Source organism: Liolophura sinensis, chromosome 10 (genome assembly GCF_032854445.1).
Source record: "Liolophura sinensis isolate JHLJ2023 chromosome 10, CUHK_Ljap_v2, whole genome shotgun sequence".
Taxonomy (NCBI): domain Eukaryota; kingdom Metazoa; phylum Mollusca; class Polyplacophora; order Chitonida; family Chitonidae; genus Liolophura; species Liolophura sinensis.
Window position 1 is genome coordinate 8,680,246 of NC_088304.1, and position 14,581 is coordinate 8,694,826.

Here is a 14,581-nt window from a genome sequence, read left to right on the forward strand (position 1 = left end):
CTGTCTATCAACTACACACGGACGTAGTTATTGACTTCTCTCATACAATGTCACCACTGGAATGGCAATAAAAGCTACTCCGCTAGGAATGCATTAGTGTCTGTCAGCTAAAAGCCGTTTATGTAATCCATATGGTTGTGTCCGTATATATGTACAAGTCATATTCAGCCTTTTGCAATTTCTAAACCGAGCGGTGTATGTGCATATACGCCAATACGTGTATTGGCATGCAATGGCTTTTGTATACAGTTGTGAATACAGGGCAGGGCGTTTTCAACGCACTATATACTGTCGTTATGAGTAGCTGTCTACAACCATCCGAAACCACTGACTGTTTCGAATAGTAACCGCGACCTGTCTAGTCGCTCGGATACGCGACCAGTTGGGACAGTCCTATGCCCTCACTAAACACGAAACAGGCTGTATAAAGAATGGTGTTACTGAACTCAAGTCATGAGACTGACGGAGCAAAGGTAACCAGATCAAACTGCTATGAATTTTTTTGATCTAACGAAGCAGGCAGCATGGAGAGTAATGGATACTATATGGGGCAGAGCTTTATAGTCGTTAGATATGGAGGTAAGTGGTTCTACTTATGTTCTCTACAGTCCTCTTAAAATAGCTAGATCATATTATCCTAACAATGTAGACCTGGAATGTACATTTTTATGCCCCCAACCCCAACATATAATGCGATTCAATAGAACCATATGTATTTGTTTATTTATTTATTTGAATGGAGTTTATGCCGTACCAAAGATTATTTCACATACACGGCGGCGGCCAGCGTTATGATGGGAGGACCTTTCTGGCAGACCTTTCTACGATTGGAGAAGAAGCCAGTATGAGCTGGACTTGAACTCACATGCAACGATGACATTGGTGAAAGGCCCCCGAGTGATTGTGCTGCGTTTTTTGATTGAGTTTACATATAACCCAAGGTCTATTTACAATATACTCGCGTGTTTTAACACTCGAGCCTTTATCATTTGTGTGATACGTGTCATACGTTTTAGTTCCATATTTTTATTCTGGTTGATATTTTAATAAAAATACTTTATATATTTATTTGATTGGTGTTCACCTAACTGACGGCGGCCAGCATTATGGTGGGAGGAAACCGGGCAGGGAAACCCACGACAATCCGCAAAAGAAATGTGTAGTTAACACAGACCGCGTTTCTTGGCCATTTTATTCCATAGCGGTGATCTATAACTATGCATTACATAGGCCTATATTTCACGACCCTGTATTTCCTACATATGCTAAGTGAAACTGCATTCACAAAATACATACAGCAAGCTGTGGCAGAGGAAACGTTATAGCATTGAATGTGTCAATCAGTACGTATGTGTGTTCAATTTATTTTGTCCATGTGTAACATCATGTGTGAGTTAAGACTTTGTATCATTTTTTTTAATGTCGTCATTGATCGACCGTTTCCTGCAGTCATCCTGGCCATGGCATCGTGTTAGACGTTCCATGAGTCATACAAGATTCTGTATGACCGTTTTGAATATTCTTGGAAAAAACACTGATATATTCAATATTTCAACATACCATTCGAAAAAGATTGACTAAGAAATACATTTTTATTAAATTCTTTGAAATCCTATTTTTTTTAAACAAATAAAAAAGAAAAATGCAAGAAAAATACCTAAGAGTCATGAATTGTACTACTTGTTAGTCATAAACTGTGCATCATTTGACTCATGGATCGCACTGCATCAAAGTCATGAATTGTACTCCTTGTGAGTCATAAACTGTGCATCATGTGACTCATGGATCGCACTGCATCAAAGTCATGTATTGTACTTTATATGTCTGTCATAAAATGAACTATGTATGTAAGCCATGCGTTAGTTATACTGTACATCAGTCATAAATTGTATCACACATGTAATTCACAGATTTTAATAAAAATGACTGATTAAGCGCCCAGTCAGGAGTTGTCTTGGAAGTGAGTCATGAATTGTACTACAAATTAGTCAGGAATTCTACTACAAGTGAGTCGTAAATTATACAGGCCTATTATTCCTCATTCCTCTTTTATACACAATGTCATGCCATCGCTCGCTGGAGTAAGGCGACAATCTAAAATCTTCCATAAGGCTTTACCCAAAAGATAGTATTACGGCGTAAATCTCCAAATAAATAAATAAATAAATAAATTTAAAGCTGATGTTGTTGTTGTTACAGATAATCAAGAAGCTTTGTTCAATCCCTGGTGCACTAGTACAACTCTAATCGAGTGGATTCGTAAAAAATGTGACTGCGCCGACAATGGTGAGTTTTCCTTACAAAGGCTAATAATGTTACAAATCCTTTGGTTAGTCCATGTGGCACAGAAATAACGCGTTGTAACAATACTTCGAAACAGACTTTCGTATACCAGCCGTCATCCAAAATGGACATTCCTGGTCAATAATCTCAAGGACAATCCCCAAAACGACGGTTAACTCACACCACCAAAAGTATAGGAAGAGTAAAATTAGGGCGGAATCATGAGAAAAGAAGCAGTCAACAATTTTCAGCGATGTTGGTAAGGCGCAAGGAATATTGTAGGCGAATAAATGAGAGCAGTATGAATTGCAGAAGAAACCTAGCTATAGTCGATGTACATTCCGCCAATTAATGTAATTGCACAGTTAATGACGGAATGTTTAGGAATCTCTTGAATGACAATCAGAAAGGCCTGAATTCAGAGTAACTTTAGGTTTACAGACTGTTAGGAGGTCTATAGAAAATTTAAAAAAAAACTTAATAAAAAAGATGGCCTGTGAATAATTCACAGCTGTTTGTTTAGCTCCATTTTTTGAATGAAATTTATGTTTCTGGTGGTGTCTCACTTTCCCAAATTATATTGCCCCGATTTTCAGTGTACCTTTCAAACCTATTCACATACATAAATTCGTTGTATTCTCTCTTTTTCCGTCCAATATCTCAAAAAAATTCTTTCAATCTTAAAATGCAATCTTAAATACCTGGGCTTAATTGACCGTATCTTGAAGAAACTTTCGTTCACAGTTACCCTTTGTCTTTCACTCGAAACTGAGTAATAATGTGCTCCACGTTTAGAAATCTTAACCTAGCGCAAAATTTACCAGAATATTAGCTGTAGACAAGAAACTGTCCATTTTGTACTCTACAGCGTAGATAGAGTGAAATAACTGCACTATGAGTGAGTGTGCTTGGGGTTTAACGTCGTACTCAACAATTTTTCAGTCATATGTCACGACGAAGGAATCCTTAGAGTGCATGTAATGTGCCTCCTTGTTGCAGGACGGATTTCCACCGCTCTTTTATCTAGTGCTGCTTCACTAAGACGATTTACCGAAGGCAAGTAATACGCCCCGCCCGAGCAAATTATACTAATACGGGTCAACCAGTCGTTGCACTATCTCCTTCATGATGAACGCCAAGCGAAGAAGTCACAACTTCCTTTTTGAAAGTCTTAGGTGTGACTCGACCCAGGATTGATCCTGGATCTACAGTTCAACTGCACTATGAAAGTATTGCCAAAAAACTTGTTTGGAGTTACGCCATATTCTCCACGTCGGGGCTTTTTTCGCAATTTTTTAATGATTATAAATTAAATTGTGAGTTTGACTTTCTTGAAATGCAATTTGTCTTTCCTTCCGTGTATTTCTAGACGTCATAGATTTGTTGGATTTGGACGGACAAGTCAAGTTTTTGTCAGCGAAAGAGAAAGAATATGCTTGTGATGTTGTGGACGGGAGACAGACGTACATCTTGATACGGATAGAGAGTAAGTCGTGTATATAGCATCTGTAAATAATGGGTATTTATTAGCTAAAATAACTTAGCTAATAAGCTGCGGATGGTCGTGGGTTTCCCCCCGGGCTCTGCCCGGTTTCCACCCACCATAATGCTGACCGCCATCGTATAAGTGAAATATTCTTGAGTACAGCGTAAAACACTAATCAAAAAAAAAAAAAAAAAAAAAAAACCTGCTAAATAATGATGTAATGTATTCCATGACGTCACAGGCTGATAACAATACCACTGTTTCCCCGATCACTAAAAGACTCTCTCAAAGGCATAAGTTATTTTTGTATTTATTAATTGAGGTTTTACGATGTCGTCAAGAACATTTCATTTTCACCACGCTAATCTACCGTGTGGGCGGTGAAACTATGAAGTCTCTAGACCGCGTAGAAAAGCACCTCCCCTCAGATATGTACGTGACAAGCCTCTTTACAGCTCTAGCAGAGAGAGCTGGATTCGAGCACACCAACCAGTAAGCGAGAGCTTTACGTCTGCAATCCGCATCCGGCCAACCGCAGGATGCTCTCAGACTTTCACATGCAAGACCGTTTGCAAGAGAACAAATAAAACACACGAATCAAAGTATTTTCTTGTGGAATCAAATGATCTTAAAGCATGAACACACCGAGACAAAATGCACCAGGACAAAATGATTAAACCAGTCGTTCAATTCTGCTTTGAGGCGTTCTAATTTTGCCCTTTTTTTCTGCAGAACAAGGTGAAAACGAACCGTCAAAGTATATATCCCTGTTGAACAATTTGGACAAGTTAAATCCAGACCTGATGGGTAAGTAATATGTGGCCTATAACGTCACCAGGGCATCCGTGGCCGAGGTGGTTAGCGTGACAGCGCGGCGCATGCATGCAGTCACCCGGGAGCCTCTCACCATTGCGGTCGCTGTGAGTTCAAATCCAGTTCATGGTGCTTTTTTATCCAGTCGTAGGATCTGTCAGCAGCCTGCGGATGGTCGTGGGTGCCCGGTGAAATATTCTTGAGTACGATGTAAAGCGCCAATTAAATAAATCAAATAAATGTAACGCCCCCTATGTCCACTGATAATTCTTTTTGTAATAACTGTATGGAGGACATGATACCTAGCTATGGGTTGAAATTGTTATAATGTTATAATGCATGGACGGCGAAATTACCTTGACACTGTAATAACTCTATGAACAAGACGCTAAGTCATACTATCCTGGTAACTTGACAGCCACCAATCCAGTCTCGTCATTCCAACATACGTATCCCTAAGTCTCATTCTAAGATAAAAAAATTTTATTCGGTACATCAGCTGTCTTCGATTCGTCTAAGAAAACAAGTTTGAATTACTTGAACTGAGAGCTATTACAGTCTGCATAATCACTTGAAAAGTCCAATCAAAAACCATAATGAAACGCTCCATAATACTATTGATAACTTATAGTAAATTTAGATAGGAAATCTTGGATTTTGATCTAGAAATCGCTGTCTCCATATCTCATGGTATATATTGTTGTTAAAGGTATAAACTTGACACTGTAATCTTGGTACGGGTAAAGTAATATCGTTTTGTTGGCATTGCAGTTAAACTCAACGACTTGTCCAAACCTTCCAAGGGACGTAAAGACAGGCGGAAAAACATGAAGTCAAACAAAGGAAGAGACTCGCCGAGCAAGAGACCAGCCAGCAGCGACAGGAAAAATCGGACAAAATGAAAGGATCGAATTTTCAGAAAAAGTTTTGAGACTCACCAACTTCAATTTGTGAACGGCAAATCCTTGTTGAAACTGAAAAGACTGATGTGCTTTGTGAATTGTGTTTATAGTCACGAGATGTATATGACCAGGGTAATGTGTAGCTAGGTGCTGCAAATGTATAGCTTTAGAATATTAATAATACGATGTGAGGCAGATATACGAGTGATGTACACCCCAGCTGAAGTCTGCCGTTATAGTACTGTACTTCTCAGCTAAGTACAAAAGCCTTTAATTAAAACGGAATAAATCATCTAAAGGCTGGAAAGACGCTATTGCTTGTAGCTGTATTTCGAATTTTGGTCATTTGTTTTGCTATTCCATGTATAACGTTTCTCATAATCTGACCAGGATGCGGTCGTTTACTGAGCCAGTTTGGAAAAGGGAATTTTGAGATTCCGCCGCTGTTACTGTTCCTGCGGCTTTATATGTTGACACAAATTAAACGGTATGCTAAGCTTGTGTGGCCACTTGCCCAGTATAACTTTCGTTGAAGCCCCCTTGTCTTCCACCGTGGGCAAGTTGTGATCATCAACTTGTCAAAGGTCGGTGGTTTAATAATATAATACAGGCATATAACTTTCCTATTTTAGCGTGACCATTGGCTCAAAACAGGATATTATTCGATGCCTGTCTGTAGGTGGTCGTCGTGTATTCTGAAACGAGATACACAACCTAATAAAAGGATTTTAAAATGCAGTGTCATCTTGTATTACGTCATTCTTGTGTACAATGTGGTAATATTACACACGAGATAACACGCTCTACATAATATAGTAATGTACAATGTAATATTTGTGTATTACAGGCCAAAGGCTTTGACTTGCATGTTGAACAGTGTTGCATTTTGTAATAAACTTGCAATTGATATTACAACTTTGTCATCATTAATTTGATTGTCTGTTAGCTTGAGGTTTACTGTCGCACTTGATGTATATTTCGGTGAAGTCACCACAATATCGCCAAAATAATTTATTTCATTTGTTTTTACGTTCTACTCAAGAATATTTCACTTATACGACGGCAGCCAGCATTATGGTATAGGAGAAAACCGGGCACAGCCATACAGAAACTCACGACCATCCGCAAGTTGATGCAGACCTTCCCAGCATGGGATGGGCTTGGACTCACAGTGGCCCGCATTGGTGAGGGGTTCCTGAGTCATAGCTGTCACGTTAACGGCTCAGCCACGGATGCAGCGATGTCCTAACTAATGTACATGTAGTTCAGTTAAGGTACGGTACTTGGCCTTTCTCCTTGCGTTATGTGCCATGGAACAAAGTATCAAGATTGTCTGTCTTAAAAGTCTTGTATTGTCCTGGCAGGAGTCAGAAATGAATATAATTAAGATGTACAGCATAGAGAGAAAAACCATAGCAGCGGCGACAGTGTGATAGTTGGCAAACGGTCACGCGTAACCAGTGAAATAAGGCCTCTTGTCAGTTTACCTCTGGGTTTTATTTTAACTGTTCATGTAAATGCAGAAATAGTAGCAAATTACACGCCCCTCAGCATCATAGCTTAAGCAGAATTAGCTTAAAAAACTGAGTGATGTTAACTGCAATTTATAAGACGTCACTAGTCTGGTAGTCCCTCGCTGAAGAGTTTTGCATTCAGAAGACCTCTAGGTGAATAATGGTAAATTGCCTGCGTTTTACTGAACTCGCTCTACATGCGGTTTAAATTTTTTTTATTTAATGCCTCAATCAGGTTATTATGGGTTTTGGAAAGCGCAGTGCCCGAAGAAAAATACTGACCTTTGGCAAGTTACAATGCCTTCCACGTTTAAGTGCCATATCTGTCAAAGGCAATTCGTCTGTATAGAACTTCATGTCCGATTGCACGAATGTACAGTCGTCCGCCTAATCATTGCCACCGCGACAAGGCCCCAGGAACAATGGAAGCGAAAGGAATTCCCCGGTTCGGGAAGAGTATTGTACTAACTGCACGTGTGATCTGGCAAACACATTAAGCGATCAACTATGACCCGCTTTCTGAAATATTCTTTAGTACGGCGTTTAACGCCATTAAATCTATGAACGGGTCTACTGCGTTTGTTGTGCATGTGTTTTAAATATTACCTTTCCTCAACGAATCAATAAACACTTAACACAACTCTGAATTCTCGAAAGAACTGTTAACATTATTCAACAAAATTACTTACCCTTTGAGACAAAATACATTCTATATTCTAAATTAAAATATTTGAGAATATAACAGGGTTTTCTCTAAGTCACGTATCAACAGGTAAACTGATACTGCCATGTAGACAGCAAATAAGAAATGAAGCAAATGTTGACTATCTTGTCTATCGCACAAAGCTCTCATTCACATGGTACAAAAATTCAGTATCACTCATGATGCTGATTAGATTGTGTACCACTCAAAAAATTCAAGAACATGAGACAGAGTCTGTGTCACACTTCATGCTGATTAAGCTATCTATCATACAAAACCCTCATCCACATGGGACAAAAATCGTGTATCACACATGATGCTGAGTAGCTTGTGTAACACACAAAGCCCTTAACATGCGACAAAACTTCAGTATCACACATGGTGCTAATTAGCCTGTCTAACATACAAAGCCCTTAACATGGGACAATAATTCAGTATCACATATGGTGCTAATTAGCTTGTCTCACATACAAAGCCCTTAACATGGGACAAAACTTCAGTATCACACATGGTGCTAATTAGCCTGTCTAACATACAAAGCCCTTAACATGGGACAAAACTTCAGTATCACACATGGTGCTAATTAGCCTGTCTAACATACTAAGCCCTTAACATGGGACAATAATTCAGTATCACATATGGTGCTAATTAGCTTGTCTAACATACAAAGCCCTTAACATGGGACAAAACTTCAGTATCACACATGGTGCTAATTAGCTTGTCTGCCAACTAAACAAAGCGTTCAACAACATAGGACAAAGAGTCCGTATCATACATGATGTTGATTAGCTTGTCTGCCACTCAAAGCTCTCCACAACATGGGACAAAGAGTCCGTATCATACATGATGCTGATTAGCTTGTCAAACACACGCAGCCTTAAACAATATGGCAGCCTGTATCAAACTTTTAGATTAGCTTGTCTATCACACAAAGTCCTTACAACCATTCACATGGAACAAAAATTTGTAAAAAAAAAAACAACAACAACAAAAAAACGATTAGCTTGTTACGGCTACTACATCACTCGGAGAAAAATATACGTTATACAATATATATAATATAATATACCGTTAAAAACATCTGAATTAACATTCAACTTTATAAACACATAAAACATATAACTCAAACGGAAATCCTGTTGCAGATACATATGACCTTTGAACAAATATAAACCATCCACCTACTTCAACCGGAAATCCTATTACAGTTCACTGGGCTCTCAATACATTTGTGAGTACAAAAGGGAAGAAGTAAATATTGCACATAATCGTGAATAACCGTCAGAATTAAACAGTATATAACAATAACTATTACACATACAATAACATCAAAAATTATTATATACACAACAAATGTATATATATATAGGAAAGCAAATGTATACCGCACTGGAAAAATTAACACCTTTAGCCATGCTTGTTGTTAAAAGATAGTTGTTCTCAAAGAGTATCTCATCTGGAAAATAACGAAAATGAATGAATATAATTATGTACATTCATCGGTCCGATTCGACCTTAAAAACAGAAACACAAAACTGTTTTAAATGTTTGGGTGAAACAAACATATGTAGAGACGTCCAAAAGGAGTTGCGTATACTTGTACAGTAAACCATGCACATGTAACTAATGTCAGTGCAAGGTATATATGCACATTAGATGGAACCACACCGGAATGTATCAATAATGGGAAAGTAGCAACTTTTCAACAACTCTTAACCTTTGTGTAGGCTTACATGAAACACAATCTATTCAATCTTTTGCTGTATCTAACAATGAACAAAAACAAGAGAGTTCATACTGATTAACAAATGTATAAATGTCATAGATGTTAACATTTTTGTAAAATCCTTATTAAATTGTCAGATAAACAAAGTGCGTCATAAAGCCCAGCGCACACGAGCAACATTTGTTGTCAAAAACGAGATTTCTTGATCCAGACAACAAAAAAATTTTCGAATTATACTTGTGAGCGGGTAACCACAGCAAGAATTCCTGAGCCTGGAACGCGTGATCCACGGGTTCAGCTTGTTTAATTTTGGGCAACAGAAATCCAGAAACGAATGAGCCAGGCTTTCGCCAATTTCTCTCGCCTGCGGGCAATCTGGATCTTGTGAGATCGTTCTCGTCTACATCAACTCATCAGTGTCTATGAAAATGTCATGTGAGTGCATACGAAATGGAAGGTGTGGCAACTTTTTGGGGTCACATGACCTTGAATGTATCATGTGACCGTGCTTCGCCGATGGAATCTTCAAAAATGGACAAGTAATGTTGCTCGTGTGGGGGTAAAACATATTCCGGATCATTTTACACCGGGATCTCAAAACCTGATTTTCGACAACAAATGTTACCCACGTGCGCTACACTTATGGTGGTTAAGTCAGCGTTATATACAAGGAAACCTTTTCCCTCTATTGAGACATCACCAGCTCTTATACATGCATACACCGGCTTGGATGGAATTACCAACCTCATCTTACCTCATGTGATCAAAAACCGAATAATTTGTTCATAACTACACCAACTCATGCAGGCCTATATCACAGCATGAATGATTTCTGGCTCCACGCCGATAATTTCTGCCATACAGCGGCTATGAATATTAAATACACCAAACAACAATATTTTTGTTCTTGCAAAACCAACAAATAAATATTTTCACAAAAATACCGATTTGAAAACTAACCTGTGCCGTGGGGGCAACACATCTGCTAACGAACTTAAAGCCAAACAAACAGGGGGGGAAATGTGGGGAGAAGTTGAAATAATCCAAAAAATACACATATATGTATGCAAATCACAATAAGGTTTCTCTGGTCACTTGGCCTGAAAGAGTTGTATAGCAGAATCACGGGACTAATGTAATATTCCAGTATAAAATGTACACAAATATGAAATACAAACGAGCATACATTTTTTTTATAAATTCATCCCCTATGAATTTTACCTTTAATCGATTCATTAAAAAGCAAACCTCAAGGGGGAAATTTATAAAGTCACATGTATTTTCGTAATTTTGCACTATCGTATTATTGGGGTTCTTGTTGTTGTATTACGATACTAGGAACAAGGATGCCGTTATATTACGATACCAGAGACAAGAATGCTATTATGTTACGATACTAAGAACAAGAATGCTGTTATATTACGATACTAGTGACAGGATTGCTATTATATTACAATACTAAGAACAAAAATGCAGTTATATTACGATACTAAGAACAAGAATGCTGTTATATTACGATACTACTGACAGGAATGCTGTTATATTAAGATACTATGGACAACGATGCTGTTATATTACAACAGGCCTACTAGAGATAAAATGCTGCTATATTACGATACAAGGAACAAGACTGCTGCTATATTACGTTACTAGGGACAAGAATGCTTCTATATTACGCTACTAGGGAAAAAATGCTGTTATATTACGATACTTGGAATCAAAATACTGTAATTCCACAGCCCAGATCTTACAGGCCAGGTGACGAGGAACTATCTAACCACTAGCTCAGTTGTAGCAGGCTTCCAGTATTCAAGGAAGAATCACCGAGCCTTCAGAACTCTAGCCTGAAGACAAACTAGCAGATACATGTAAACGGAATAGTGACATGATTACACAACGGACTCCAGAGAGTGTCCGTCACTGTATCCAATACATGTATTCTTAACACACTTAACACATATATGATATTAAATACTATGCCAACAACAACAAACAATTTTTCTCGTATGTTCAAAAATACACAGATAACAAGTATAGGTATCTCTAAATATAAAACATTACCAACAAGTTTTCTGATTTGTCAGTGCGAAATTTGAGACACGTGATTTGTTGCTAGAAAACAAGGAAAAGTTTTCCTAAAAACTAAATGTACATCTATCAATAATAAATTTTTTGATGTTCTCATAATTATGTAACATGTTAGAAATATAGCTGCTTTTTAACAGCTAAACACACTTTGGAAAGATGTCAGGATGTCAACATTTTTGCGACAACACCATGTGTTGCTATGTCGTACTTTCTGTTTTCAAACATCAAATAAACAGTGCAATTTGAAGCATTTTTCAGAACATAAAATGGTATTGAAACTCATAACATTCTTTGGTTTCATTTGTTTTTCTTTTTTAATTGGTGTTTAACACCTCAGAATTTTTGGGGCAAGCAAATGACAAACTTTGCCCCCATGTGGCATACGCATGTATGCCTCATGGACGGAAGGCAAATGAGTTTTTGATTTTCTTTTCGTTGGCGTTTTACACCATGCTCAAGAAAAGGAGGCAATGGAGTGGAAAAGAATCTGGGATCGAACGAACACCTCAAAGTTCATACAAGCAGTTTCATGTATTTGCATAATTGCACAGTTTATTTAGATATAAATGTATGGCAAGATGTCACTGTATACGCTACTGCTCGTTGTCAAATATGTCTATTATTTATTTTTCATTTATTTATTTATCTAGTGTCTTACTCCATACTCAAGAGTGTTCCAATTATCTGACGGCGACCCTCAATACAGTGGCTGGGATCCGGGCCGAGAAAGGGGGAATCCCACGACCATCCGCAGGTTGCTGTTCGACCAGTGTGGAAGCCAGCAAGTGAATTGCTTAGAGGTTCCTGGGTCATTGTGTTGCTTTAGCAGGCTAACCACTAAGCTATGGAGGCCTCTGTAAACTGAAAGACAATAAACTTGATCACTCTTCTAGTTTTGTCTTCAGAGTAATGCGACTCTTAAAACAAAACATATATTAGATCTGGCCATATGCACCAGGAAACCATTATTTTTCCATGGCTTTCACACATTTGTGTTACATCAGTATCATAAAAAGAAAAGAGATCTACTCGTATACAAGTTTTATGCAATATTCACAATATTGTGAAATTTACACAGTTGAAGTTACGATCACATGGAGCTACATGTATTCGTGCAATGGACTCGTGGACACAGAACATGCGCCATTTCACGCACCGCATTCACACGATATGATTTGTTCATTCGGCAAATCATACAAAAGTACATGAAAGTAAAAGACTTATCGTACTATTTTCTTTTGACAAGTCAAATTTGACGACTCAGTTGCATCGTATGGATGTGTCTTTAACTAAACGACTTTGCCCACCCCAAATGTACATTCTCATAACCTTCAAAAATTTGCAGCTGTATCAAACGCTCATTTTAAATTCTTGGATGTCTACATAAGGTACACGCGAAATGACCTGATGTTTTTGGCCTTCAACCAACTTTACTTCAACATGATGACTTTACCCTTTTAACCTGGAAACGACACCTACCCTTTGAAATATAAACTGCAGCATGAAAACCCTATCCCCATTGACCTTGAAATCACCTATACCCTTTGACCTTTAAACTTCAGCATGGATGAACCCGGTTTCAGTTAATATGGCAACCACCAGGAAAATGATGTACAATATCCACAGAATAATTCCATACAGTCGAGACATTCGGAATCTGGAGCACGTGACCACGATAAGGGAGATAATCAGAGAGAGGGCAAGAAATCCTGCCAATATGTACTCCTCCAAGGTGACTTGTAGCTGGAATGAAGTAAGAAAATTTGTGTACAGTGATTGAGTGACTGGTTAAATGAGTGCTCAACAAAGAGCAAGTGACACGAAATTACAGCACACAACATTCGCTTAACATTAAAATAAAACCATTCAGTACAAGCCCTACGAAGAACTAAGAAATTCTGCACGACTTCATCTGGGCAGCCAGAAATGGTATTTGCATATATACTGGCCGAGGGGGTTAACACACCAGCACGGCGCAATGACTCAGATGCCTCTCACCAATGTGGTAGCTGTGAGTTCAAGCCCAGTTCATGCTGGCTTCCTCACTGGCCGTAAGTGGGAAGGTCTGCAGCAACCTACGGATGGTCGTGTGTTTCCCCCCCCACACAACACGGCCAGTTCAAAATAAGCAAAGAAGATAACCAAACAGAAGAAAAATAAATACAAAACAGTACATGTCAATTTTCTCCACCTGTTCTCTTTAGTATTTATTGCCCGACATGTACAATAAATGTCACAATAACACTTTTCAGAAGTGCCACACGGTTTGTAATAAGAGACCATACGCTGTGCTCAAATAATGAAAACCCCATTGGTGGCCTAATGGCCCGAGTGTTCGCTTCAAAGTCGCCGATCTGGCATTAAATCCAGTACTCTAGTTGTATGTGGGAAAGTCTGCCCGGTTTTGGCCCATCATAATGCTGACCGCCATCAAATAAATGAAATATTCTTGAGTACAACGTGAAACAACAATCAAATAAAATAAATGAGTGAATGAGGGTTGCCTTCCACGTCTGTACTCACCTTAAAACTGCCGCCATGTTCTATAATCTGAATTGTGAAAGGAATCCCTATACCAAGTAAAAGATCTGAGTTATCGCTCAGGAAAAATCCGAGATGCTGTGACGGTTCAGGTCTTTATTATTGTTCATAGTTAATGTGGCTTTTCATGTTTTCTTTTTTTAAGAAAACACAACAGTTATTTCTGGACAAGAGCAACCATGTTGGAGCAACCGGAAACACAGTGTGCGGTCTCGGGTACTTCATACATTTATTCTTGAAAGGTAAAACAAGGTTTGAAAGAGACAAAACAAACTTTCGACTGTCTCATTGTGCGCAATTCTGCGATATCACATCCATTTGATCTAGTGTTTTTTCTTAAGTGCTACATCTATTTCTGTCATTCCACAAGGGTGCCTGACCAAATGGCAACCTGATTTTTGTCTATGACTATTCTGCTCATTTTACCAGAATCTCAGAGTTCTGTTGGTCTAAGAAAAGTGTTGTTGGAATGAAGAATGAGGACTAAACATCCAAAAGTAATATTTTTAATCGATTTTACTGGCC

General features: G+C 38.4%; 2 protein-coding genes across 2 annotated transcripts in view; one reads left to right on the forward strand and one right to left on the reverse strand.

The window, feature by feature from the left end:
• Positions 1-264: 264 nt before the first annotated feature.
• On the forward strand, positions 265-5,741 carry LOC135476834 (uncharacterized protein C22orf15-like). The gene is made up of 5 exons (XM_064756969.1): positions 265-579; positions 2,200-2,286; positions 3,653-3,769; positions 4,502-4,576; positions 5,354-5,741. Exons 1-5 carry the CDS (start codon positions 525-527, stop codon positions 5,482-5,484), a joined length of 465 nt encoding a protein of 154 aa, XP_064613039.1. The 5' UTR covers positions 265-524; the 3' UTR covers positions 5,485-5,741.
• A 2,985-nt stretch (positions 5,742-8,726) lies between these two features.
• LOC135476855 (mitochondrial sodium/calcium exchanger protein-like) overlaps positions 8,727-14,581 on the reverse strand; it is a 32,643-nt gene continuing 26,788 nt past the window's right edge. The window contains exons 15-16 of the mRNA XM_064756999.1: positions 14,039-14,103; positions 8,727-13,258 (exon numbers count right to left, since the gene is read on the reverse strand). Of these exons, the coding sequence (XP_064613069.1) occupies positions 13,067-13,258; positions 14,039-14,103 (257 nt within the window). The 3' untranslated portion in view covers positions 8,727-13,066. The remainder of the gene's footprint in view (positions 13,259-14,038; positions 14,104-14,581) is intronic.